This window comes from Antechinus flavipes, chromosome 1, assembly GCF_016432865.1.
Source record: "Antechinus flavipes isolate AdamAnt ecotype Samford, QLD, Australia chromosome 1, AdamAnt_v2, whole genome shotgun sequence".
NCBI classification, from domain to species: domain Eukaryota; kingdom Metazoa; phylum Chordata; class Mammalia; order Dasyuromorphia; family Dasyuridae; genus Antechinus; species Antechinus flavipes.
The window spans coordinates 97,946,566-97,973,015 of record NC_067398.1 but is presented as its reverse complement, the minus strand read 5'-3'; the positions used below and the strand labels follow the sequence as shown (position 1 = coordinate 97,973,015).

Sequence of the window (26,450 nt, the reverse complement as noted above, 5' to 3'; positions counted from 1 at the left end):
TGCAATCGACAATAAAAACAAACAAAAACCCAATTGATACCTTTACCTTTTTTCTTGTTCTCATCTGAATCCTTTAGAATCTGGTTTCTATCACTGCTAAATTACTAGTGATCTCTTAATTGTCATATCCAGTGGTCCTAATCCTCATTGTTCTTGATCTCTCTTTAGCTTTTGCATTGTCTATCACCCTCTTTTATACTATCTTTTCTCTAAATTTTGGGACAGTTTTCTCCTTCTACCTTTCACATTGTTCTTTCTAAATATCTTTCCTGGATATTCCTCTAGATTAAACCCTTTTATGGTAGGCTTCCCTCAGAGTTTTCTCCTAGGCCTTCATCTCTATTCCCCCCTACACTACTTCACTTTGTAATCTCATCAGCATATCTGAATTTAATTTTTAGTTTTCTTTCTGAATGTGGATGGTATTTTCCATCCCAAATATATTGGAATTGTATTACTGAGAAGAATAAAATCTATCAAAGTTGATCATTACACAGTATTAGTGTTACTGTGTACAATGTTCATGTAAGTTCTTTTCATGCTTTTCTGAAATCAGCCTGCTCATAATTTCTTGTAGATGAATAATATTGTGTTATATTCACATACTATAACTTATTCAGCCATTCCCTAACTGATAGGCATCCACTCAGTTCTTTGCCATCACATTTCTCTTTGTGATACAGATCCAGTAGTGACAGTACTGGATTAAAAGGTATGTACATTGATAGCACTTTGGCTTAGTTTCAAATTGCTCTCCAGTGTGGTTGGATCACAACTCCATCAATAATGCATTAGTGTCCCAGTTTTCCCCCACATCCCTTCCAACATTTATCCATCGTTTTCTGCCATCTCCATAAATCTGATAGGTAGGAGGCACAATTATCAGAGTTGTTTTTCTCTAATCAATAATGATTTATAACATTTTTATATGACTATAAATGGCTTTAATTCATCTGAAAATTATCTGTTCAATGCCTTTGACTATTATTTGGAGAATGACTTACATTCCTATAAATTTGACTCAATTCTCTGTTTTAGAAATGAGACCTTTTTTAGAAATACTGGATGTAAACTTTCCCCCCCAGCTTTCTCTTTCCTTCTATTCTTGGCTACAAAAACTTGTTAATTTGTGCAAAAACTTTTAAATTTAATATGATCAAAATTATCCATCTTGCATTTTATACTGTTTCTCTATTTCTTGTTTGGTTATAAATTCCTCTCTTTTCCAAGGATATAATTTCACCTTTGCAACACCTCTCAAATATGTCCCTTTCTCTCTTTTGACATTGCCATCATTCTGGTACAAGCCCTTATTATATATCTGGACTATTTCAATAGCCTGGTGCTTAGTCAATCTGCCCAAATTTCTCCTCATTGCAATTCATCCTTCATTTAGTCCTCAATATGATTTTCCTAAACCCCGGGTTTAGTCATGTCAGCTTCCTCCTCGGGGAGCTCTACTGGCACCCTCTTTTCTCCAAGGTCAAATGGTTTGGCATAAAGAGCCCTTCATATTCTAGACCCCCTCCTACCTTTACAGTTTTCTTATACTTTACTCAGACCATGTATTCTTCAATCCAATGACACTGGCCTTTTTGCTGTTTCTTGAACAAGATAATTCCCTTCTCAAGTCTGATCTTTTTCTCTGGCTGCCCCTCATGCCTGTAAAGCTCCCCTTCCTTATCCTTGTTCTCTTGGCTTTCCTTTTTTTTTTTTTAAATTTTAAAAATTATTTTATTTTCAATTCTACGAACCAAACAAGCATTCCCATAATATAGTACAATAAAAAAGATGAATTGCACATGAAAGTGCAATTCTGTCACGTTCGACTTCCTATTCCTTTCAAATAGACAAACAAATGTACATCCTCCCTAGAGATGTACTGTTAGACAAAAATAGTGTGTATATGTATATACATATATATGTAGAGAAAGATGGCTACTGTTAGACAAAAATAGGTATGTATATGTATATACATATATATATTTAAATTATTCAGTAGATACTTTTATTCATTTCTCTAACACATCTTTTTATATGGCCTTTATATTAAATTTGTGTTTTCATAATAGTCAAAATGATTTAATTGTTCAAAGTCGATCTTAAAACAATATTGCTGTTACTATATATAAAGTTCTTATAGTTTTGCTTATTTCATTCTTCATGATTTCATGCAGGCCTTTCCATGCCTTTCAAAAATTGAGTTCATAATTTTTATAGCACAGTTTTTCATCACAATCATATGCCACAACATGTTCCTGAATTGAAGCCATTCCCATATTGATGTGGATCTTTGTGATTTTCAGGGTTTTTTTGGCCAATAAAAAGAAAGCTGTTCTAAAGTTCTCATTCATTTACAGTGATAATCACTATTTGTGAATTTCTTTCCATCTTATTTTTATTCAGAATTTTCTTTCTCAGCCTCTCTTTTTACCCCTCTCCCTGTTACTTCTCTACCTGCTTCTTCCTTACCCTCCCAATCCCCACTTCACCCACCCTTCCAATAGTCCTCTTATACCCTCTCCTTACTCTCCAATCTTAATCCACACAACCCTTCAAAAGTCTTCCATCCTCTCCCTTCACCCTCCTAAATCCCATTCTACACATCCCTCTAAAAATTTCTCCCTCACGCTGTTTCCCATTTTTCTCACCCCTATGAATGTTCACAAGATTTCTACACCCTTCTAGATGTATATATTGTTTCCTCTTCATAGGAAAGTAAGCTTCCAACATATGCCCTTTATGCCATTTGCTTTCTCTTTTTTAATTATTATTTTCACACCCTATTTTTATATTATTGCTATCTTTTATCTTTTCCTACTCTGTTATGATACAGGAACCACTTGTCAGTGGCAGCTGGAGGTATAACAGACCTGTAGAATGGATCTCTTCATGTGAGAAGATAATGATGATACAAAGAGACTGAGAGGCAGTTGAGTTCTCTGACCTCTCTCCTGAGAGACAGTTGTTGTTCTCTGACACTATCCAATATTGTTTTTTAGATTCACCCATTATAAATAACTCAGCCCCAACCTTCCTTTCAAACTATCTTAATAATAATGACAGTTTTAAGAATACTTATAACATATATATATATAATAAGCATTTGATTTTAATGAATGCCTTTTAATTAATCTTCAGTATTTTCCCACTTTTTCTTTTAGATCTTTTATATTGAATTTTCCAGTGAGTTCTGGTCTTTTTATTACAAGTACCTGAAAGTCTTTTAAGTTTGTCAAATGACCTTTTTCCCCCCCATTAAAGATTATACTCAACTTTGCTGGGTAAGTTATACTTGGGTGCAGCTCCATTTCTTTTGCTCTTTGAAATATAATTTTCTAAAACCTATAGTTTTTTTAGTGTAGAAGCTGCTAGGGCTTGTGAAATCCTAACTAGCTTTCTGCAATTGTTAATTTTTTTTTCTTGTTTTCTTTACTTTCTCCTTAACCTGGGAGTTTTGAAATTTGGCTACGGCATTCCTTTAAGTTTTTCTCCTGCGATCTATTTCAGGTGATGAATGGTAGGCTAATTTCTTGTAATATTGTATCCAGATCATAACTTTCAGGTAGTCTTCCTTTATCTGAAGACTTTCCTGTCTTCTCAGTTCTAATGCTTTCCCTCTTTCAATTATTTCTTATCTTGCTTGTTCTCTTTCCCATTAGATTGTGAGCTCCTTGAGAGCCGAGACCGAGTTTTACTTCTTTTTATACTTAGCACTCAGTGTAGTTCCTGGCACGTGTTACAAAGATAATATATATGTTATGATGTTTTCTGGCAGTTTCTTTAATAGTTACACTATTAACATTAACAAGTTCTTACATTCTTTGGACTTTTCCCATATATATTTGCTCTTAATCCAGCATGTTATTCATTTTGTTAGTATTTTCAGATTGTTTTTTAATTATACAAGCTAGGAATACTTTTTATGAAATATAATATAAACGTATAATTGATCTTTAATTTTGGTGTATTTAACCTTTGGCAATAGATTGTGATGACTTCTGTTAAGAAAAAAATAAGGTTAGACTTAATTTTCAGAGGAAATTAGCAAAATCTTCTGTTAGGTCTATTTGTTAGATGAATTTTGGCTATCACCTAGAGGGTGCTAGTATTAGAACAGGAGAAGTTATATGGAGAGACATTTCAAAGGTGGATTATTTAGAATATATTATCAATGAGAATTACATGATAACAGTAATGTTGTAATGATGGTGAACAATGAAAGACTTGTTTACTCCTAATCAGTATAATGATCTAAGATCATTCTAAAGGACTCATGATGAAAAAAATCTATCCATCTCTTGAGAGAGAACTTTAAGAGGCAGCTAGATGGCACAGTGGATAGAGTGATGGGCCTGAAGTCTGGAAGACTCATCTTTGTGAATTCAAATCTAATCTCAGACACTTACTAGCTGTGTGATCCTGGGCAAGTCATATAACACGGTTTATACCTCAGGTTCCTCATTTGTCAAATGAGTTGGAAAAGGAAATGTCAAACCTCTCCAGTAACTATTACAAGGAAACTCCAGATGGGATCAAAAAAAAGTTAGACACTACTGAAAAATGACTGAATAACATGAAAAATTTTCTTATAGAGACCAATATAGAAATATGTTTTGCATGAAATCATATGTAAAATTGATATCAATTGCCTTTCTTAGTGGTTATGGAAGGGATTTAAAAGGAGGGTATTTGGGCTTCAAAATTTAAAAAGAAAAGAATGCTAATAATAAAAAATTAAAAATATTTTTAAAAGAGTGCACTCTGCTTTGTACTACAAGAAAAATAGACTGAACAAAATCAAAATTCGAGTGAAGGAAGCATGAGAGATAACATATAAATATATATGTATATATACACAAAAATATGGACAACATTTATCTAAAATATGTTCATGTTAAATGTCATACTTCATAATTTGTGACATAAATTCTATAAATTACATAGAAAGAAAACCAACCAGTCTATAATTATAGAATAGAGTATTTTTGTTGGTATGTGTATATATGTGTATGTTTGAAGTGTATTGTTTGTTGAAAACATTTCTGCTTGAGACGTAATTAATCTCTGAATATATAAGTAGGGGGTTGACTGCAAAGCAATTAAGAGTTCACCTTTATGTTCCCTTATCCAGCTGCTGCCAATCTGTCCATTTTATTCTCTCAGGTTTTCTCTAGTTTTTTGTTTATCCTAATTGAACTTCTAGAATTAGTTTGGCAGAGGATTTGGGCTTTTAATATGACTGAAGTCACTTATATCATTCTTCTAATTTTTTTCCCCTTATTTGGCATAAGTGACAAAAAGAAGGCTAGCCTGTATGATAATTTAAGCCTTTTTTTTTTTTTTAAATAACTTTTTATTGATAGAACCCATGCCAGGGTAATTTTTTACAACATTATCCCATGTACTCTCTTCTGTTCCAGTTTTTCCCTTCCCTTCCCTCCCCCAGATGGCAAGCAGTCCTATACATGTTAAATAGGTTACAGTATATCCTAGATACAATATATGTGTGCAGAACTGAACAGTTCCTTGTTGCACAGGGAGAATTGGATTCAGAAGATAAAAATAACCCGGGAAGAAAAACAAAAATACAAGTAGTTTATATTCATTTCCCAGTGTCCTTTCTTTGGGTGTAGCTGCTTCTGTCCATCTTTGATCAATTGAAACTGAGTTAGATCTCTTTATCGAAGAGATACACTTCCATCAGAATACATCCTCATACAGTATCATTGTTAAGTTATATAATGATCTCCTGGTTCTGCTCATTTCACTCAGCATCAGTTCATGTAAGTCTCGCCAGTGCTCTCTGTATTCATCCTGCTGGTCATTTCTTATAGAACAATAATATTCCATAACATTCATATACCACAATTTACTCAACCCTTCTCCAATTGATGGGCATCCATTCATTTTCCAGTTTCTAGCCACAATAAACAGGGCTGCCACAAACATTTTGGCACATAGAGGTCCCTTTCCTTTCTTTAGTTTCTCTTTGGGGTATAAGCCCAGTAGAAACACTGCTGGATCAAAGAGTATGCACAGTTTGATAAGTTTTTGATCATAGTTCCAGATTTATTTCCAGAATGGCTGGATGTGTTCACAATTCCACTAACAATGTATCAGTGTCCCTGTTTTCCCACATCCCCTCTAACGCATTATCTTTCTCTGTCATTCTAGCCAATCTGACAGGTGTGTAGTGGTATCTCAGAGTTGTCTTAATTTGCATTTCTCTGATTAATAATGATTTGGAGCATATTTTCATATGGCTACAAATAGTTTCAATTTCTTCATCTGAGAGTTGTCTGTTCATATCTTTTGACCATTTATCAATTGGAGAATGGCTTGATTTCTTATAAATTAGAATCAATTCTCTATATATTTTGGAAATGAGGCCTTTATCAGAACCTTTGATTGTAAAAATGTTTTCCCAGTTTATTGTTTCCCTTCTAATCTTGTCTGCATTAGTTTTGTTTATACAAAAACTTTTCAATTTGATATAATCAAAATTTTCTATTTTGTGGTCAATAGTGATCTCTAGTTCTTCTTTGGTCATAAATTCCTTCCTCTTCCACAGGTCTGAGAGGTAAACTATGCTCTTCCACTTTATTTATAATCTCATTCTTTATACCTAGGTCATGAACCCATTTTGACCTTATCTTGGTGTACGGTGTTAAGTGTGGGTCAATGCCTAGTTTCTGCCATACTAATTTCCAATTTTCCCAGCAATTTTTGTCAAATAATGCGTTCTTATCCCCAAAATTGGGGTCTTTGGGTTTGTCAAACACTAGATTATTAAAGTCATTGGTTGTTTTGTCCTTTGAACCTAACCTATTCCATTGATCAACTAGTCTATTTCTTAGCCAATACCAGATGGTTTTAGTAACTGCTGCTTTATAATATAATTTTAGATCTGGTACAGCTAGGCCACCTTCATTTGATTTTTTTTTTTCATTAATTCCCTTGAAATTCTTGACCTTTTGTTTTTCCGTATAAACTTTGTTGTTATTTTTTCTAGGTCATCAAAATAGTTTTTTGGGAGTCTGATTGGTATCGCACTAAATAAATAGATTCGTTTAGGTAGTATTGTCATTTTTATTATATTTGCTTGCCCTATCCAAGAGCATTTAATATTTTTCCAGTTGGTTAGATCAGACTTAATTTGTGTGAAAAGTGTTTTGTAGTTTTGCTCATAAAGTTTCTGATTATTCCTAAAAATATTCCTAAATATTTTATACAATCAGTAGTTACTTTAAATGGAATTTCTCTTTGTAACTCTAATTGTTGGGTTTTCTTAGTGATATACAAGAATGCTGATGATTTATGTGGGTTTATTTTGTATCCTGCAACTTTGCTAAAGGTGTGGATTGTTTCTAATAACTTTTTTAGTAGAGTCTCTGGGGTTCTTTAAGTATACCATCATATCATCAGCAAAGAGTGATAATTTGGTTTCTTCATTGCCTATTCTTATTCCTTTGATCTCTTTCTCAACTCTTATTGCCAAAGCTAGCATCTCTAATACAATATTAAATAGTAATGGTGATAGTGGGCAATCTTGTTTCACTCCTGATCTTACTGGGAATGGTTGCAGTTTGTCCCCGTTACATATGATGCTTACTGCTGGTTTTAAATATATGCTACTGATTATTTTAAGGAAAAGTCCATTTATTCCTATACTCTCAAGTGTTTTTAATAGGAATGGATGTTGGATTTTATCAAATGCTTTTTCTGCATCTATTGAGATGATCATGGTTTTTGTTAATTTGGTTATTAATATGGCCAATTATACTGATAGTTTTCTTAATATTGAACAAGCCCTACATTCCTGGTATTATAAATTCCTACTTGATCGTGGTGTATTATCTGGAAATGATTTTCTGTAGTCTTTTTGCTAATATCTTATTTAAGATTTTAGCATCAATATTCATTAGGGAGATTGGTCTATAATTTTCTTTCTCTGTTTTCAATCTACCTGGTTTAGGTATCAGTACCAGTCTGTGTCATAAAAGGAATTTGGTAGGACTCCTTCCTTCCCTATTTTTTCAAATAGTTTATAAAGCATTGGGGCTAATTGTTCTTTTGAATGTTTGGTAGAATTCACATGTAAATCCATCTGGTCCCAAGGATTTTTTTAGGGAGTTGATTAATAGCTTGTTTTATTTCTTTTTCTGAAATGGGACTATTTAAGCAATTTACTTCCTCCTCTGATAATCTGGGAAGCCTATATTTTTGGAGGTAGTTATCCATTTTGCTTAGGTTATCAAATTTATTGGCATAAAATTGGGCAAAGTAACCCCTTATTATTTCTTTAATTTCCTCTTCATCGGTGGAAAGTTCTCCCCTTTCATTTTTAAGACTACTAATTTGATTTTCCTCTCTCCTTTTTCTAATCAGATTTACCAGAGGTTTATCAATTTTATTTTTTTTTCATAAAACCAACTCTTAGTTTTATTTATTAATTCAATAGTTTTTTTTGCTTTCCATATTAATAATTTCTCCTTTTAATTTTAGAATTTCAAGTTTATGTTAGGTTCTGCAAACATATATTGTATCTAGGATATACTGCAACATATTTAACATATATAGGACTGCTTGCCATCTAGGGGAGAGGGTGGAGGGAGGGAGGGGAAAATTGGAACAGAAGCGAGTGCAAGGGATAATGTTGTAAAAAAATTACCCTCGCATGGGTTCTGTCAATAAAAGTTATTATTAAAAAAAAAAAAAAGAATTTCAAGTTTAGTAATTGATTGGGGGTTTTTAATTTGGTCTTTTTCTAGCTTTTTAAGTTGCAGGCCCAATTCATTGATCTTCTCTTTCTCTATTTTATTCAAGTAAGCCTTTAAGGATATAAAATTTCCCCTTATTACCACTTTGGCTGCATCCCATAAATTTTGGTATGATGTCTCACCGTTGTCATTATCTTGAGTGAAATTATTAATCATGTCTATAATTTGCTGTTTCACCCAATCATTCTTTAAGATGAGATTATTTAGTTTCCAATTACTTTTTGGTCTATTTGCACCTAACTTTTTGTTGAATATAGTTTTTATTGCATTGTGATCTGAAAAGAAAGCATTTACTATTTCTGCCTTCCTGCATTTAACTTTGAGGTCTTTATGTCCTAATATATGGTCAATTTTTGTGTAGGTTCCATGAACTGCTGAGAAGAAAGTTTTCTCCAGAGATCTATCATACCTAATTTTTCTAATATTCTATTTACCGCTTTAATTTCTTTCTTATTTGTTTTGTGATTTGATTTATCTAAGTCTGAGAAGTACAAGATTGAGATCTCCCACTATTATAGTTTTGCTGTCTATTTCTTCTTGCAACTCTCTTAACTTCTCCTTTAGGAAGTTAGATGCTATACCACTTGGTGCATATATGTTTAATACTAATATTGCTTCATTGTCTATAGTACCCTTTAGCAAGATATAATTTCCTTTCTTATTTCTTTTAATGAGATCAATTTTTGCTTTTGCTTGATCTGAGATAAGAATGGCTACCCCTGCTTTTTTGACTTCACCTGAAGCATAATAGATTCTGCTCCAGCTTTTTATCTTTACTCTGTATGTATCTCCTTGTTTTAAATGTGTTTCCTGTAAACAATATATTGTAGGGTTCTGACTTTTGATCCAGTCTGCTATCTGCCTTCTCTTTATGGGAGAATTCATCCCATTCACATTTATGATTAAAATTACTAATTCTGTATTTCCTGCCATCCTAATATCCCCAGATTATGTTTTTTTTTTTTTTCTTGCCCTCCTTCCCTCCTTCCCTAGTATTAAACTTATTGGTCCCACTTGCGTCACGGAATTCTCCCTCTTTGGTATCCCTTCTTCCTCCTTTTGAATCCCTTCCCCTTTCTTGTACCCTTTCCTTATTACGCTTTTTCCTTTTCCCTTTTCTCTTTTCCTCTCCCACTTTTTAATGAAGTGAGAGAAGATTCTCTGTAAAACACATATGTCAATTATTTTCTCTTTGAGCCAACTCTGATGAGAGTAGGATTCACACAATATTCCTCCCCCTCTCTAAGTTCCCTCAGATTTGATAGGTTTCCTTTGCCTCATCGTTGCATGTAGTTTCCCTCTTTTTATCTCCCCTTTTCCCTTTTTCTGACACTATCCCCTTTCCATTTCTACTTCCCTTTTTTATGTTATGTCAGTAAAATCAAATTATACATGTGGTTTTTATGTATATCCACAATAGAAATACAGTTCTCACGAGTTCCTTTTACCTTTTTTCTACTTCTCTTGAGTTCTGTTGTTGGAGATCAATTTTTTAGTTTAAGTCTGGTTTTTTCCTTAGAAATAAATGGAATTCCTCTGTTTCATTAAATGTCCATCTTCTTCCATGGAAAAAAATACTCAGCTTAGCTGGGTAGTTTATTCTTGGCTGCATTCCAAGTTCTTTTGTCTTTTGGAATATCTGATTCCAGGCCCTTCGATCCTTTAATGATGAAGCAGCCAGATCTTGTGTGACCATTATTGTGGCACCTCGGTATTTGAACTGTTTTTTCCTAGCTGCTCTTGTAAAATTTTTTCTTTAGTCTGAAAATTCTGAAGTTTGGCCACAATATTCCTTGGAGTATTTATTTTGGGATCTTTTTCAGAAGGTGTTTGATGAATTCTTTCAACGCCTATTTTACCTTCCAGTTCTATTACTTTCGGGCAATTCTCTTTGATGATTTCCTGTAAAATAGTATCTAGGCTCTTTTTTTCATCATAATTTTCGGGTAGTCCAATGATCCTCAGGTTATCTCTCCTAGATCTATTTTCCAGGTCTGTTGTTTTTACAAGTAAATAGTTGACATTTTTTTCCAATCTTTCATTTTTTTTTTGGTTTTGCTTGACTGATTCTTGATATCTCAATGAATCAGTCATTTCTATTTGTTCAGTTCTGATTTTTAGTGAGTTATTTTCTTCATTAGCTTTTTTTACTTCTTTTTGTATATGTCCAATTGAGTTGTTTTGCTCTATGGAATTTTTTTTCAATTTCACTAATTTTTTTTTTTTTTTTTTTTAGTGAGTTATTTTCTTTTTCCAATTCACATATTCTGTTTCCCTGCACTTCTTGGGAACTTTTTACCTTTTCCAATTCACATTTCAGGGAGTTGTTTTCTTTTTCCCCTTTATCAAATTTTTCTTTTAGTGAGTTATATGCATTTTCTGTACTCTCTTGCATAGCTTCTCTTTCCTTTCCCCATTTTTCTTCTAGTTCTCTTTTAAGGTTTTTAATAGTCTCTTCTAGGAGAGCCTTTTGTATTGGGGGCCAACAATTGTCTGGAGATTGTCTGCTATTAGTTTCTTCAGGGTTGAAAAGCTATTCTCTTTCTGTATAGAAACTATCAATCATTCTTTTGATTTTTTTTTTTACTCATTTTGTTAAAGCCTGTAGGGTCTGCCTTCAGAGCCAGGAGGTTACCAGCTTCCTCTGCAGAGTAGTAAAAGGTGTATGGACAGATAGCTGTCCTGACAGCAGGCTATAAAAAGCAGCGAGGTACTGGAATGCTCTGGGAAAGAGTTCCCCCACCCGGGAGTAACTCAGGCCTGCAGGGCTGGGCTGGGAAAGTGCCCTGCAAAGAACCCCTGCTGTGTAAGATAATGAGAGTTTCACTACCCCAAGCCAAAGCCTGCCCTGGGGCTGTGGGTGTTAGCATTTGAGCAGTGAATGGATTTGTAGGGACCAGAAGTGTCTGCCCGGGAATCACAGTCAGCTGGGGAGGTTCTTTTGCCCCAGGCTGAGCTCCCCACTGTGCTGCTTAGAGGCTGCCCAGGCTGTGCCCCACTGCCGTGCAGATTTGTAACTGCCCCGGCAAAAGCCCTGAACTGCAGGATGTGGTTGCAGGGCTGTGTTAAAGTCTGCCTGATTCACTTATGGGTTTGAGTGGTTACAGCATTTTTTAGAGTGTCCTCTGTTTTAGGCTTTAATCTCTCTGCCAGTTTACTGCTTTGTAGTCAAGACAGAAAGTTAGCCTATAGCAGAGTTGTCTCTATAACTTCTCTAGCCACAGAGGTCACACCCACCCCTGGTCTGCTCAGACTGCTAGTCTCTCGCTGCCTTTGCTAGTCTGTTCCTGGCCCCCTCAGAACAAACCTTTGCTGGCGATTTTCCGGATTGACTTGGGTTGGTAAATTGTAGTGCTTCTAATCTTCATGAATTTAAGCAGTGAAGAGCTATTTTTGAGGCTGAATTAAATAGTTGGTTATGAGGGGAATGAGAGGAGCTTAGAAAGTCGTGTGTGCCTTCTCCGCCATCTTGGCTCCTAATAATTTAAGTCTTAGTCCAATCCCACTGCCAATTTTCATTATGTTTTGAGATTTTTCTTGTTGAATTTTAAATTTAAATTTTATTATACAGAATCAAATTCCATTTTATAATCAGTGAATGAAGTCATATATGTGACATTAAGGTGCATTCTTTAGAGAATGATTTGTGAAAGCCTGTTTGTTCCTAGTTCATATTTTCATCAAGGAAGCTCTTGATATATATGTAGATCATTTTCATAAGGATGAGAAAGAAAAAATAGGGATTGATAGTTTGATGTTTTTATAATTGTACTTAAGAGAAATAATATTATTTATGATATTTCCTTTCTTTTGAATTTTTTTTCTTCCCTCAAAATATCTTGTAGGAAAGCAATCCAGTGATACTTTCATGATTGTCTTCTTCATTACGGTTATATTTATGGTCTACTTTTCAGCAGTCTTTGTTACTTTTTATGTGCTATTTCAACTATTTTTTATAAATGTGTGACACATCAGAACCTGAGGTGTTAGTATGCAGTTTACTGAAGATATAAAAGTGTAGACATATTTGGTCCATTTTACCGGCTGTTTTCCTTCTGTCAATTTTACCCATTATCTATTCTTGAAAACATATGGTTTAATTCGATCTCATTCTATTCCCTTGTTTTTGCTTTGTTGCTTTTCATTTTTATGATGCAATACTACTTGTAGTCTCCAAACATTTTGCTTCATAATGTTTCACAAATAAATTGACATTCTCACATAGTTTTATAGTTGACTGCTACATTTCTTTTCTTGTTTAAGATTTGAGGGTCTTTAATGAATGTATTAAAATTTTATGAGATTCAACGATATATAATCACAGATAAAATGCTTTTAAATAACTCCTGGCTTTTTACTATCAAGTGGAAGTAGAATAGGATGATGTTCACAAAAGGTACTTGTTGCTGTCATGGAGAATGTCTCCAACAATGTCCTGTTGAATGAGGAATTCTTTTTTTACATTGTGATTCTCCAGATACTCATCTTTCCAGATGATATGCTAAAAATATTATACCTAAATATTTTAGGGCCTTTTAAAATGAGATTATAGGATCATGGTATTATAGATGCTCAGAATTACTCAGATTGTCTTCAATGGATTAAAAAAATGCATTTTGGTCAAGACTGTAATATATGTGGATATCTAGTTCATTGAGTTTAGTACATCAATGTATATAGATTGGATAGACTCTGAAGATAAACAGTGAGTTTGGCTCATACTTGAAAAGGAGAAAGAATGCAAGCTTAATTGCATTTGGGAAATTCTCACAATCACAAACTGCTTCTTAATGTAAAGATCCATTTTTAACAAGAATGTTGTTCTATGATGGTGTATGGTGCAAATCTTAGACATTTAATCCCCAGTAAATGAAAGATAACAAAAACTAAAGGACTATGATGAGATCCATATTGATTACACATAGTTGATATTGTATTTCCAGTAATGTTCTACATGCAAGGAATATTTTAAAAGATATTATTGTAGAAATGTGTTGGAAAAAAGAAGGGTGTTGGTCATATGGTTAGAATGAGATAGACAGCCCAACTGGTGCATTAAAAATTGCCCGGCATACAAAGGAATAGAAGAAGGATTTCTTTGGATCTTCAGTGGATTATCTAAGTATCCATGAACAAAAATTTCAGAGTACGAGAAGTCATGGATGGCTTAAAATCTTGAACTATTGGAGGGAATTGTCACATTAACAAGATAACTAAAATATTGCTATATGAAAGTATTGTTTGATTTTCTTAGAGATCTGAAATTCAGCTAGGATTACATACTTCTCAGCAGAAAAATAAATTGAAATCTAAATCCAATAGTATTTGTTTCTCCTTCAGTAATTTCTTGATACTTAGGCCAAAAACTTCTAAGAAGTGGGGGTAAAATGCAAATAATTAAAATATAGTTCTTATATTTCAGATTTTTTCAGTTTAATTGAGAAAAGTTTGGGGGATTTTAATGCTTTGGTCTAGAAGAAGAATGACAAGGCACTTGTTATAAAACACTTGTTTGTTTTTGGTATTCTAGGGAACTTCAAATTGTCTATCTTGTCCTTTTTCCCTATTATCTTCTTTATTCACTTTGCCTCCTGCCCCAAGTGAGCAAGAATATAATCAAAAGAATGAATGAGCGGGGCTGTTAGTTCATATAGAGAAGCCCAGGGTCTGTCCTATTTCTATGCCAACAAGGGACAAGGATCCAGTTACTAAATGATTGAAAATATGTTTTGTTTTGACCTGAATGAAATATTTTTTGTGTAAGAAAGCCATTGCAGGAAGCATAGATAGTATTTGAAGTAGGAATGTTAAGTAGTGAGATATAAGAGAATCAGCGACATTATTCATTTAAAAAAAAATTATGTTCTTTTCAAAATAATAGGAACTCATTCATATAATAGTTGAAGTTGGTATAGCAATTCCATAAGAATAACTTTGTGAGGTTGATAGTGAAAATATTATTATTCTCATAAATATTATTTATAGATAAGAATGAGGAGGAGATCTAGGACCTGGACCTAGGTTTTCTGAACATATTCAGTGGTCTTTTTGACTTTTTATTGTGATGCTAAGTGAATGTATACATCTAGAATATTCATTACAGTACTATACAATTCTACTGCCCAACTTTATGTGGAGTTTTTTTTTTTTTTTTGGTTAAGGAATTTTAAAATCAAAGTGTATAAAGGAAAAATTGTTTCCTTTTTGTGTTTCTCATATAGATATAGGCACTAAACCACTACACACACCTATATAACATATCTCTATGTACATATATAGTATATCTCTGTATATATAATACTTTTTTCATATGTGTATATACATATACATACATATATATACTTATATATGTATGTATATGTATATATACATATATATAATAGTTTAGTGCCTGTATTTTTTATAAGAAGATGAAATGGCTGGCAAAAATGTTTATATATAACAGGAATTGATTAACTATGTATTTTTTGGTCTTTTAGTGTATTTTCATGAAGGTTTTTTATTTTTGTAGAAATTTCAAGAAATTGCTGAAAAAAATGTGGAAAAATCAGCCCTTATGGAAAAATCCAATGAACAGTTGATTCTCGAAAATTCTCAGTGTAAAAATATGTTAACTGAGACTCAAAAGGAACATTCATCCCTACTGGCAGCCTGTGCATTAATGTCTGGTGCTTTATATCCTTTATATAGTCGATCATGTGCCTTGTCAACACAAAGAGACTTTCTTCAGGATCAGGTTAACACGTATGACATGCTCAAACAGGAAATTAGAACTCTGGTTCAGGCTTTGTCTGATGTGGAAGAAAAGAAGCAAAATGAAGCCAAGTTAAAGAAAAAACATTTCAAAGGATTGATATGTGTATTCCGGAAAGGTGTTATTGCTGTTTTGGCAGCAAAAAGACTTCAGATTCTTGGCCAAAAGTGTGGCTCTCTTTTTACGTGGATGGAAAGCTTCAAAGAAGGCATAGGAATCTTAGTATGTACAGGAGAACTCAAAGAGAACCATAATTTGACAAGTAAGATAACTATTCCTTTCCTTTATGTACTTTACTTGTAAGTTAAATATAATTTATGAATATTCATAACAATTTCATGAAATCTATTTTGAAATATACAAGAATAGAATAATATATATGGCATGTATATGTGTATTTTATTTCTTGTATATGAACAGGAAAAAATGTTGACTAAGTAGTAGTTGCTCTTCATAGTACATTAAACATTTTTATCGTTTATACATTTGAGTCACATTTTCACTGGAAAATGAAGTGATACAAAATTTGCAAAACTTCTCTATTTATGATAATTATACATTTTACAGAGTAATTTCAGTGACTATAGGAAAGCCAAAGAAACTAATATGTAAAATGTGTAATGTATGTTCATTAGAGCAAAAAGTATTTGAAAAGTCATCTTGACTTTTCCAAGTAACAGTCTGTTTGAAGGTATTTTTAGAACAACAACAAAAAAAAACACCTATCTCTCTTCCTCCTCCATCTTTTAAGAGATCTTTTACACTGCAACTTAAGTGCTAAGAACTCTTTTCTTCTTTATTCACATTCACACCTTTTTTGGCCTCATTTAATATTGAAAGCATAAATAATTGGTACCAACAGCTAAAATTTCCTGCAGGAACATTAAACATTTGGAAAAAATTATATGTATATTTTACTTTAGTTTATTTCTAAAACAGCTGAACACCACTATTATATTTAAATGTGAATTTTATCATATTTTATGACATTTCACTTTGGTTTTCTATTCACCCCAGGACACCGAACAGAGCAGATGCGTTGTCTTCAAGCAGTTAGTTGGCTTACTAGTTCTGAACTTCTTGCTGCAGTAATCAATTCTATGGCTGAATTGCAGGAAGTGGTTTGTAAAACAGGTAATATATTTTCATTTCCTAGAAAAAAAAATCTTTTTAAAAGAAAATGACCAGAAATACTTTGTTGTAAATGCAATTTATTGTTTTAGTTAGGAAATATGTAAATGTGTTTGTCCTCCTCTAAAAAGCTTAAGTATGGGTATTTACCTAAGTATATGTAAACTAATTGATAGACTACAAAATACCAAGTTGTTTATTTATATGGGAAATTAAATATAAATTCAACGTGGTTAAAAAATTTCAGCAATGGGTTTTTACTTGCGTTTATAATTTTAAGTAGAATCAATCAAAAGTAGACTGCTGCTCATTTTCATTAACTGCCAAATCAACTGCAATAAGCAGTTAAGTTATTTGTAGTAAAGTGTATACAATACATTCTAAATCTAAAATCTATGGTGATTGATTTTGTTATTTTAATTTCAGAAGTTTTTGGGTTTCTCCATATTTGTCTTCATCTTTTTTTGTATTTACTTTATATTTTTGTTTACCTCCCCAAATAATTTATTTTCATTTGTTATTTACAGTATTCAAAGATAGATATATATATAATCTTTAAAAAAATTTACTAAGGACATATGACATTTTTACTGATGATTTTTCTCACTTCCATAATCTACTATGACATTTAATTTGTTCCTAGTCCTAATTTTTGGAGGATGGTAGTTTATTACTTAGCAAGTAATAATTTTTAAGAAATAGCATATGGTCCTTTAAAAAGACTGTCATTATTGTCTTTCTTTTTCAGTGTGTACATGCTATACATCTACATGGGTAATATGTAGATTATATTTACTATAAATATATAGGTTACATATACATAATATGCTTCTATATTATGATTACATTTACACACACATATCTATGAATGTGTTTTCAAAGTAATAGTTCTCAAATTGTTTTGACCAATGATATCTATGTGAAAAGTCTGTACTATGTACCATATTTGATATTTTTAAGCAACAAAGCTCATTATAATATATCCATTTTGGTATTCCTAAAGACATCAGATTTATTACTTTATAACTATTCCTTAGATAGACATTTATAATGAATTTTTTTACTTAGGCATATGCTTCAGAATGAGTATAGGCTATATTTGTATCTCTATGAAAGAGCTAAATACTTTGTTGTCCAGTGAGCTGCTTTTTAATACTTAAATACTAAGGTATTTAAATCTTTAATACTAATTTAATACAATTAATACAATAATATGTACTTTAATACAATTAAAAAAAACTTTTAATACTTTAATACCAACTCAAGTTGGTACTTGAGTGCTGTATTTTTTTCATTTTTTAATTTGTGAGGTAGTTAAAAAGGTTGATTATCTGTACACCTTATGGAGGGTGGTATATTTTATACAAAATAGATACTAAATTCATTGAACTTATTTAAATTAAAAAAAAAATCCATTGAATTATAGATCAATAAATTGACCCTAAATTTTGATAGAAGTTATAAGATAGTACAGTTGGGCTACTCTAAAGGTAAATATATTCAAGTTTTTATGTGGCAAATAGGTTACATAGGAAGCTTTAATTTGTTTGAAGCCAATTTCTGCCCCCAGGGTAAAAGTATGTAATAAAACTAAATTCTATGTCAAAAAGCCTTGTATCTTGACTATAGTACCCCACTAATAATATAATAACTATATTTATTATTGATTTTTCTACTCATAAAACTACTATGAAGTCTAAGGAGATGATATTTGTGATACAATTTTACCTTGTTAGAGAAAAGTATATATAAATAATAAACATTAATTATTACTTTTGAAGCTATAATTTTTTTATTGGAAGGGCATTTGATGATCAATGCTCAGACTACTTAATCATCATTTTTTTTCCTTAGAAAATATGTTGGTTTGTGGTTGGTTTTTTTAACTCCTATTTTCAGATGAAAATGTTGATAGAATTGTTTATTGGAATTGATATAAATTATCGGACCAGAATAACGTTGGGCTAACTTGGCTGTTTTTCTTGAAATTAGAAATCTGACTCGAGTACTCATAATGTGAAAAATATGAAACAAAATGTGTTTTCAGGATAATTTTAATAATTGTCACATTTACTGGGAAATCTCAGTATTTCAAACTAATAAAGTTGGAGGGAATCAATTTAAATTAGACATTTCAAGGAAAATCATTTTTATAACTTAAATACACATGGAGTAACTTGTATAAAACTAACAAACTATGGGCAAATAATGAACCTTTAAGACTATAATGAATAGAAAAGAATAATCTGCAATTAGCATACTGATTATAAGTATAGGACTTGAAGACATCTTTTTCTTTATGAACTTTCCCTGTCTCTATCTTCAGCCTTGCTGAATTCATAGCTTGACATTAGTCAAGTAGCTACTTCTAATTTAATTATTAATTCTCAATATTGAAATTAGTTGGTAGATCCAATATCTGAACAGTTTTGTGGCTTTTTATTCAGTATTCATTTCACTAAGGTCTGTTCTATTTTATGTCTGGTTTCATGTTTGCAGTCATACTTTTCAGTACAATCAACATTTACTAAGTGATTATTATGTATTAGGCATTATGTTAAGTGATAGAATATCATTTTAATCAGAAACATGGTTTACCCTAAAGTTCACATTCTAATGAGTGAGCCAACATGCAAAAAATTGTATGTACAAGATAATATACACTGCAAAGGAAGGCTGTATATGGGTAGACAAAGTCATTCTGAGCAAGATGATATTTGAACTGAGTTTTGAAGAAAGCCAAAATTTCCAGAATGTGAGGAGGGAGACCATTCTTAACATGGGGGACTGCCAGAGAAAAGTCACTGATTTGGGAAATAGAGAGTCATGCATAAGAATCATCAAAAAATTACATGGAGGGGAGTCAAATATAAGATGATCAGAAATTTAGGGAAGGAGTTAGGTATAAAAGGCTTTAGAAGCTAAGTGTAATACTTATATTTGATCTGGAAAGGATAGAGAACTACTGGAGTTTGAGGTGGTTGGCTAGGTCAGTGGTTGGGACAGTGGGTGGGTTGTGTATATATATATATATATATATATATATATATATTTTTTTTTATGTGACATGGAGATAGAGAGACCAACCAGAAGACTTTGGTAGTTACTCATAAAATAATAAGGATCATCAGGGTGGTGTCTGTCTGAGCAATAAGAAGTTGAATAGAGAATAAAAGTGTTAAGAAGGTGTAGAAATAACAATACGTGGCAATAGATGAGACATTTGGGGTGAGTCTTAAGTGAGGACTTGAGGATGGCACAAAGATTATGAGCCTGGATGTCTAGAGAGGATACTGTGTTCTTCAGAGTAATTGGGAAGATCTAAAAAGAATATTTTTGGGGAAAGATAGTGATTTCTGTTTTAGAAAAATTGAATTTGTGTTGTTGTCTATATGAGACATCCAGTTTCTGATGTCTAATGGGTAATTGATTAATTTTTCATGACTTTAAACTGTACTATTTTTTTATTATATATGTCTGGAAATCTTCATCATAGATTTGATAATTAAACCTTTATAGAGAAGAGAAGGCACAGGACAGAATCTTGAGGGATCACAGATCTGCATAAAAAAGTCAGGCATTTAAGAGAAGATTTAGGAAAGAATAATGTCAAGGAAATCTAGAATGAAGAAACTATCAAGGAGCAAATTTGTTCCATAAAAGTTAAAAAAAAGAATGAAGATAGAGAAGAGGCCAGTAGTTTGGCAGCTAACAAACCATTTTTTTACCTTAGAACAAGCACTTTTGTTCTAAAGATGAGGTTACAGAGGGTTTAGAATCAAGTGCGAGAGTGCTGCCAGTGCCAAGTTTTAATGGCTTTCACAAGGTGTTTGGTTGAGAAATAGAGGAAAATCTTAGGTGATACAATCAAGTTATAGGATTTTTTTTTTTTTTTAAGAATTGGGGAGATGAAAATGTTTATTGGCAGCCAATTTGGGAATTAGAGAGTGGAGATATGATGGAATGAGAGCACTTGTGAATATAGAGGGCTTTTTTTTTTTTTTTTTGGACAATGATGAGTGACCATCTCTTTATGTGCGAGAGAAGTAAAGGAAGAGATAATAGGGAAAGATATCTGAGAGCTATGAGATATAGAAAAAGGGAAGGAGCTTTCTGCAAATGTCCTGAATTATTTTACAGGCCTGATCCTCAGCTGAATACAGTAGGTTGAGGAAGTGTCATTATAGATTTGAGGAGGGAGGAAAAATTTTGGAATTGCCATTTTGGTGGGATACCAAATCAAAAGTGTAACAGGATTGTCTGGTTGTAGTGAAGTGCCAGTTGAGAATATATGACATTTATAGTGAGTCTAGTCAGTGCAAGCTTTGTAATTTATTCCAGTTAACTCCAGCAGCATTTGAGTAGGAGGAAAGGTGACAAGTAATCCAAAATAAAGATGTGACAATGCAAGATTTCCAACAGGATAAGGGAGCTATGTACTAGAGTGCAGAGCATGGTATTAAGTTGATTGGTTTCATCAAAGTATAGAGATCAGGAATGGATGAGAGTGTATCCACTGCAGATGTGATGGTCTAGGAGAGAACTGATGGCCAGAGGAGAGAACAGATGGATTTGTAGTCAGTGGGAAAGTGAATATTAGGGTTAATTGATACAAGAGTGAAATGTGGAATGATAAAAAAAAGTTATGACCAGATAAAGGAATTTGAATAACAAGTCAAAACTATTTCTTGAAAGTGAAATGTGAGACTAAATTATGACTTCCAGCTATATAGTTTGATGCTAGACATGGTTTTATTTTTAGACTTTAGGAAAAGGACTTTAACTCTTGTTGGATTCTGTCTTTCTGTTTGTTAAATATGATTCAATTCCCCAGAGCAACTTCTGAAGCTACCATGACTTCCAATGAATTCAGATGTTAAGTGGTGGAAGAATGAGCACCCATAGCTTACCATTCACCTGGTAGTGTGAATAGTAAATTCAAGAATTAAAAATAAATATAGGACAGCTGTCATTACTGCATTTCTGAAGTGTGAAGATTCATCTCTTGGTGTAGGACAGAGACCCCAATTTCCAGGTTTTCTCTGTAAATACTGGACAGGTGGCAACCTTATTTACTTTCATTAAAGTGTTTGCCCATTTGAGATAAATTACCTCTCCTTGGCATCCAAATGGTATGCCTGTGAAAGATCATTTACCTCAAACAGGGGGAGCATGTTATTTCCACTGAAAGAATGAATCATTAATCATTATTGGAATTGTCTAAAAACCTCTCAAGATAAATCTAAATATTTTACTCAGTTGTCCTAGATTACATTTTGTAAGCTACTTGGAGAAAAATTCCTGATTTCTTTTTGAAGCATTTATTATAGAAACACTAGACTTAGAGTTCTGAAGAATTTAGATGCAGATTTCCTTTGATAATTAAAGAATTTAGGATAAACAAGTGATCTACATAATTTTAAATATAAAATAGATAGTTTTGATTATGTAAAATTAAAAAGGTTTTGCATAAACAAAACCAATGCAACCAAAATTAGAAGGAAAGAAGAAAACTGGGAGGGGGAGGAGAAACTTACAGCAAATATCTGTCATAAAGGGTTCATTTTTCAAATATATAGGAAACCGAGCCAAATTTATAAGAAGGCAAGTCATTTCCCAATTGATAAAATGGTCAAAGGATATGAACAGGCAGTTTTCAGACAAAGAAATCAAAGCATCTGCATTTATAATGAAAAAAGGTTCTAAATCACTTTTTGATTTTGATTAAAACAACTCTGCGATACCACCTCACATTTATGAGATTATTTAATGGGACAGAAAAGGAAAATAATAAATGTTGAAGGGGGGTGTCAGAAAACTGGGACATTAATTGGTCTGTTGGTAGAGTTGTGAATGGATCTAGCCATTTTGGAGAATAATTTGGAATTATGCTCAAAGAGCTATAAAAATCATGCATGCATATCCTTTGATTCTGCACTGCCACCATTAGGTCTGGATTCCTAAGAGATTTACTTAAAAATCTCAACTGGGGGCTGATTTTTAATAAGATGAAATTTAATAGGGACAAATATAAAGTCAAACACAAGTTTAAAAAGTCTGCTTAAACATAGATTTGGAAATAGATAGCTATAAAAAATTTAGAGATATTAGTTGTTTGAAAGTTCAGTATTTCAACAGTATTATGTTGTTGTAAAAAATATCAACTATTAATGTTTTCTTTTGACTTATTAGAAACCCAGTTTAAAAAAATAATTATTTCATTTTTCAATATAGTGAGACCACATTCAAAGTATAGTGTTCAGTTCTGGGTACCATAAGTTTAAAAAGAGCATTGAAAATAAGGAAAATATCCAAAGCAGAAAACCAGGATGTGAAGATCCTTGAGTTCTTATTTTTTGAAAATTAGTTGAAAAAATGTTTTTAGCCTGGAGGAAAGAAAATTATAGGGAAAGGAAGGAATTATAGAAGTTCCAATATTTAATTTTAAAAAATTCTAACTTTAAACACTGGGGGAGGGGAGAAAGGGAGAAGAGAGAGAGAGAGAGAGAGAGAGAGAGAGAAAGAATGAACACATGAGCTCATTAGATCATATGGCATAGCACAACACAAAAACAATTATATACAAAACTCTGGATTTCCATTTCATTTTGCTTCTTTTAAAATATGTATTTGTGTGTATATACATACATATAACTTTCACATTACTGACCCACTTGTTTGTGCTTTTTAATGAATTTTCTTCTCTTGTATTGATTTTTTTTTCAGTGACCCTCTCTCTCGCTCTTTTTTTTTTTTTTGACATCACTATTTATCCCCACTTTCTTCTTGTTTTAGTATAACTTAATTATGGTTTTCAGGGAGTTAAGCAATATCTAAATTCTCTCTCCTTAGATCTGCTTCTTAAGTCAATTGTTTTTCTTATCAGAAATCTTATATTTTGTTCCATTTTAAAAATATTTTAGTTTTATCCTATCATATCTGGCTTTCTCATTGATTCATGATTAAAACAGCACCACCACCACCACCACCACTACCAATAACTTAGATGACTGCACACATATAACCTATATTGAATCACTTACCTTTTCAATGGCAGAGTTGGGGAGGGAGAAAGAATTTGGAACTGAAACTTTTAAGAAAATTGTTAAAAATTGTGATATGTAATTGGGGAAAATAGAACATTTAATAAGTTTAATAAAAATAAGGTACTAAATAAATTCAATAAAAAATTAAAAACAGCAACTCTGTATCAAGAAATAATAAATGAAACACTTCAGATTGATTAGAACCAGATGGCAAAAATGAAAAGAAGAAACATTCACTAATCATCTTCTGAAAGAAACCTCAAGAGAAAGACCCAGGAATATTATTGCCAAACTCCAAATCTCCCACATTAAAAAAAAAAATTTTTTTTGAACACCTAGAAAGAAGTATTTCAAGTATTACAAGTGGTTTAAGAAGTAATTCAAAGACATAGTCTGCATCATCTAAGACTTGACAACTTTTTAAAAAAATATTTTATCTTTAATAGACTTTTTATAGTTTTAATAAATTCTTGGGAAGCATTGTGATAGAGGAAAACCTTTAAAACAGTTTTTTACTCTACAAATCAAGGGTTTTTTATTTTTTTTTCTTGTTTTGTTTTTTTAATTAAAATGTTTTTATAATGGTGTTTTGTTTTTCCAAATATATGCAAAAATAATTTTAAGCATTCACCTTAGCAAAACCTTGTGTTCCATATTTTTCTCCCTCCCTCTTCCTCCTCCCCCTCTCCTGCAATTCAATATAGGTTAAACATGCCTAATTCTTCTAAACATAATTCCATATTCATCATGCTGCACAAGAAAAATCAGATCAAAAGGGGAAAAAAATTTAGAAAAAAAGAAGCAAACAAACAACCACAGCCACAAAATGTGAAAAAACTATGCTTTGATCCACATTTAGTCTCCATAGTTTTCAACTCTGGATTGGAATTGCCTTGAATCATCTCATTATTGAAAAGAGCCAAGTCCATCACAATTGATCATTATATAATCTTGTTGTTGCTGTGTACAATATTCTCTTGGTTCCACTCACTTCATTTAGCATCAGTATATATAAATCTCTCCAGACTTTACTGAAATCAGCCTGGTCATCATTTCTTATACAATAATAATAATCCATTACATTCATATACCATAACTTATTCAGCCATTCTCCAACTGATGGGCATATATTCACTTTCCAATTCCTTGCCATTACAAAAAGGATTGCTACAAACATTTTTACACATGTGAGTTCTTTTCCCTTTTTTATGATCTTGTTGGGATAAAGACCCTGTATATCCTTTGATCCAGGGATATGCTCAGTTTTATAACCCTTGGCATATTGTTCTTTTTTTGTCATTTTAGCCAATCTGAGAGGTATGAAGTGGTACCTCAGAGTTGTCTTAAGCATTTTTTCCCCCTATGACTAGAAATGGCTTCTTCACTTGAAAATTGTTCATATCCTTTTACCATTTACAATTGGGGAATGGCTTGTATCCTTATACAATTCTCTGTATATTTTATAAATGAGACTTTTTTCAGAAACATTGTAAAAATTTTTTTCCCAACTTTCTGCTTCCTTTCTAATTTTGTCTATGTTTAGTTTGTACGAAGTTTTTTTTATTTAATGTAATCAAAATTATCCATTTTGCATTCTGTAATGTTTTCTAGTTCTTCTTTGGCCATAAATTCCTCCCTTCTCTGCATATCTGAGAGGTAGACTGTCCCTTGTCCTGCTAATTTGCTTATGGGTGTCATTCTTCATGTCTAAATCATGAACACATTTCAACTTTATCTTGGTGTTAGATGTGGATTATTGCTAGTTTCTAATTTTCTCAGCAATTTTTGTCAAATAGTGGGTTTATCTAGATTACTAGATTACTACAGTCATTGACTATTGTGTCTTGTGAACTTGCCTATTCCACTGATACACTACTGTATTTCTTAATGTACCAAATGGTTTTGATGACTGCTGCTTTAGAATATAGTTTGGGTCTGGCACAGCTAGGCCACCTTCCTTTGCATCTTTTTCATTATTTCCTTTGAAATTCTAGACCTTTTGTTCTTCCAGATGAATTTTATTATTTTTTCTACTCTATAAAGTAATTTTTTGGCAGTTTGATTGGTATGGAACCATAAATAGATTAATTTAGGGTAGAATTGTCATTTTTATTTTATTAGCTTGGCCAACCCATGAGCACTTAATATTCTTTGAATTGTTCAAATCTACTTTTTATTTGTGTGAAAAGTGATTTGTAATTGTATTCATATAGTTCCTGGGTTTGTCTTGGTAACTAGACTCCCAAATACTTTATATTATATATAGTTATTTTCTTTTATTTTATTTTCTCTATATCAGAATTTATTTGTACATTCTTTTAAAAAAAATTTTAATGGCTTTTTATTTACAATTTATATGCACGGGTAATTTTACAGCATTGACAATTGCCAAATCTTTTGTTCCAATTTTTCCCCTCCTTCCCTCTCCTTCCCCTCAGTGATAGGATGACCAATACATGTTAAATATATTAAAATACAAAGTAAGTATACATGTCCAAACCGTTATTTTGCTGTACAAAAAGAATCGGACTTTGAAATGTTGTACAATTAGCCTGTGAAGGAAATAAAAAATGCAGGTGCACAAAAATATAGGGATTGGGAATTCAATGTAATGGTTCATAGTCATCTCCCAGAGTTCTTTTGCTGGGTGTAGCTGGTTCAGTTCATTACTGTTCCATTGGAACTGATTTGGTTCATCTCATTGCTGAAGATGGCCAGGTCCATCAGAATTGATCA

At 32.3% G+C, this 26,450-nt stretch overlaps 1 protein-coding gene across 3 annotated transcripts in view; it reads left to right on the top strand.

Moving 5' to 3' along the window:
• CCDC171 (coiled-coil domain containing 171) overlaps nt 1-26,450 on the top strand; it is a 451,802-nt gene that overhangs the window by 188,641 nt on the left and 236,711 nt on the right. For all 3 annotated transcript variants that reach the window (XM_051987110.1, XM_051987103.1, XM_051987118.1), the window contains 2 exons: nt 15,295-15,799; nt 16,555-16,671. In XM_051987110.1, the coding sequence (XP_051843070.1) occupies nt 15,295-15,799; nt 16,555-16,671 (622 nt within the window). The remainder of the gene's footprint in view (nt 1-15,294; nt 15,800-16,554; nt 16,672-26,450) is intronic.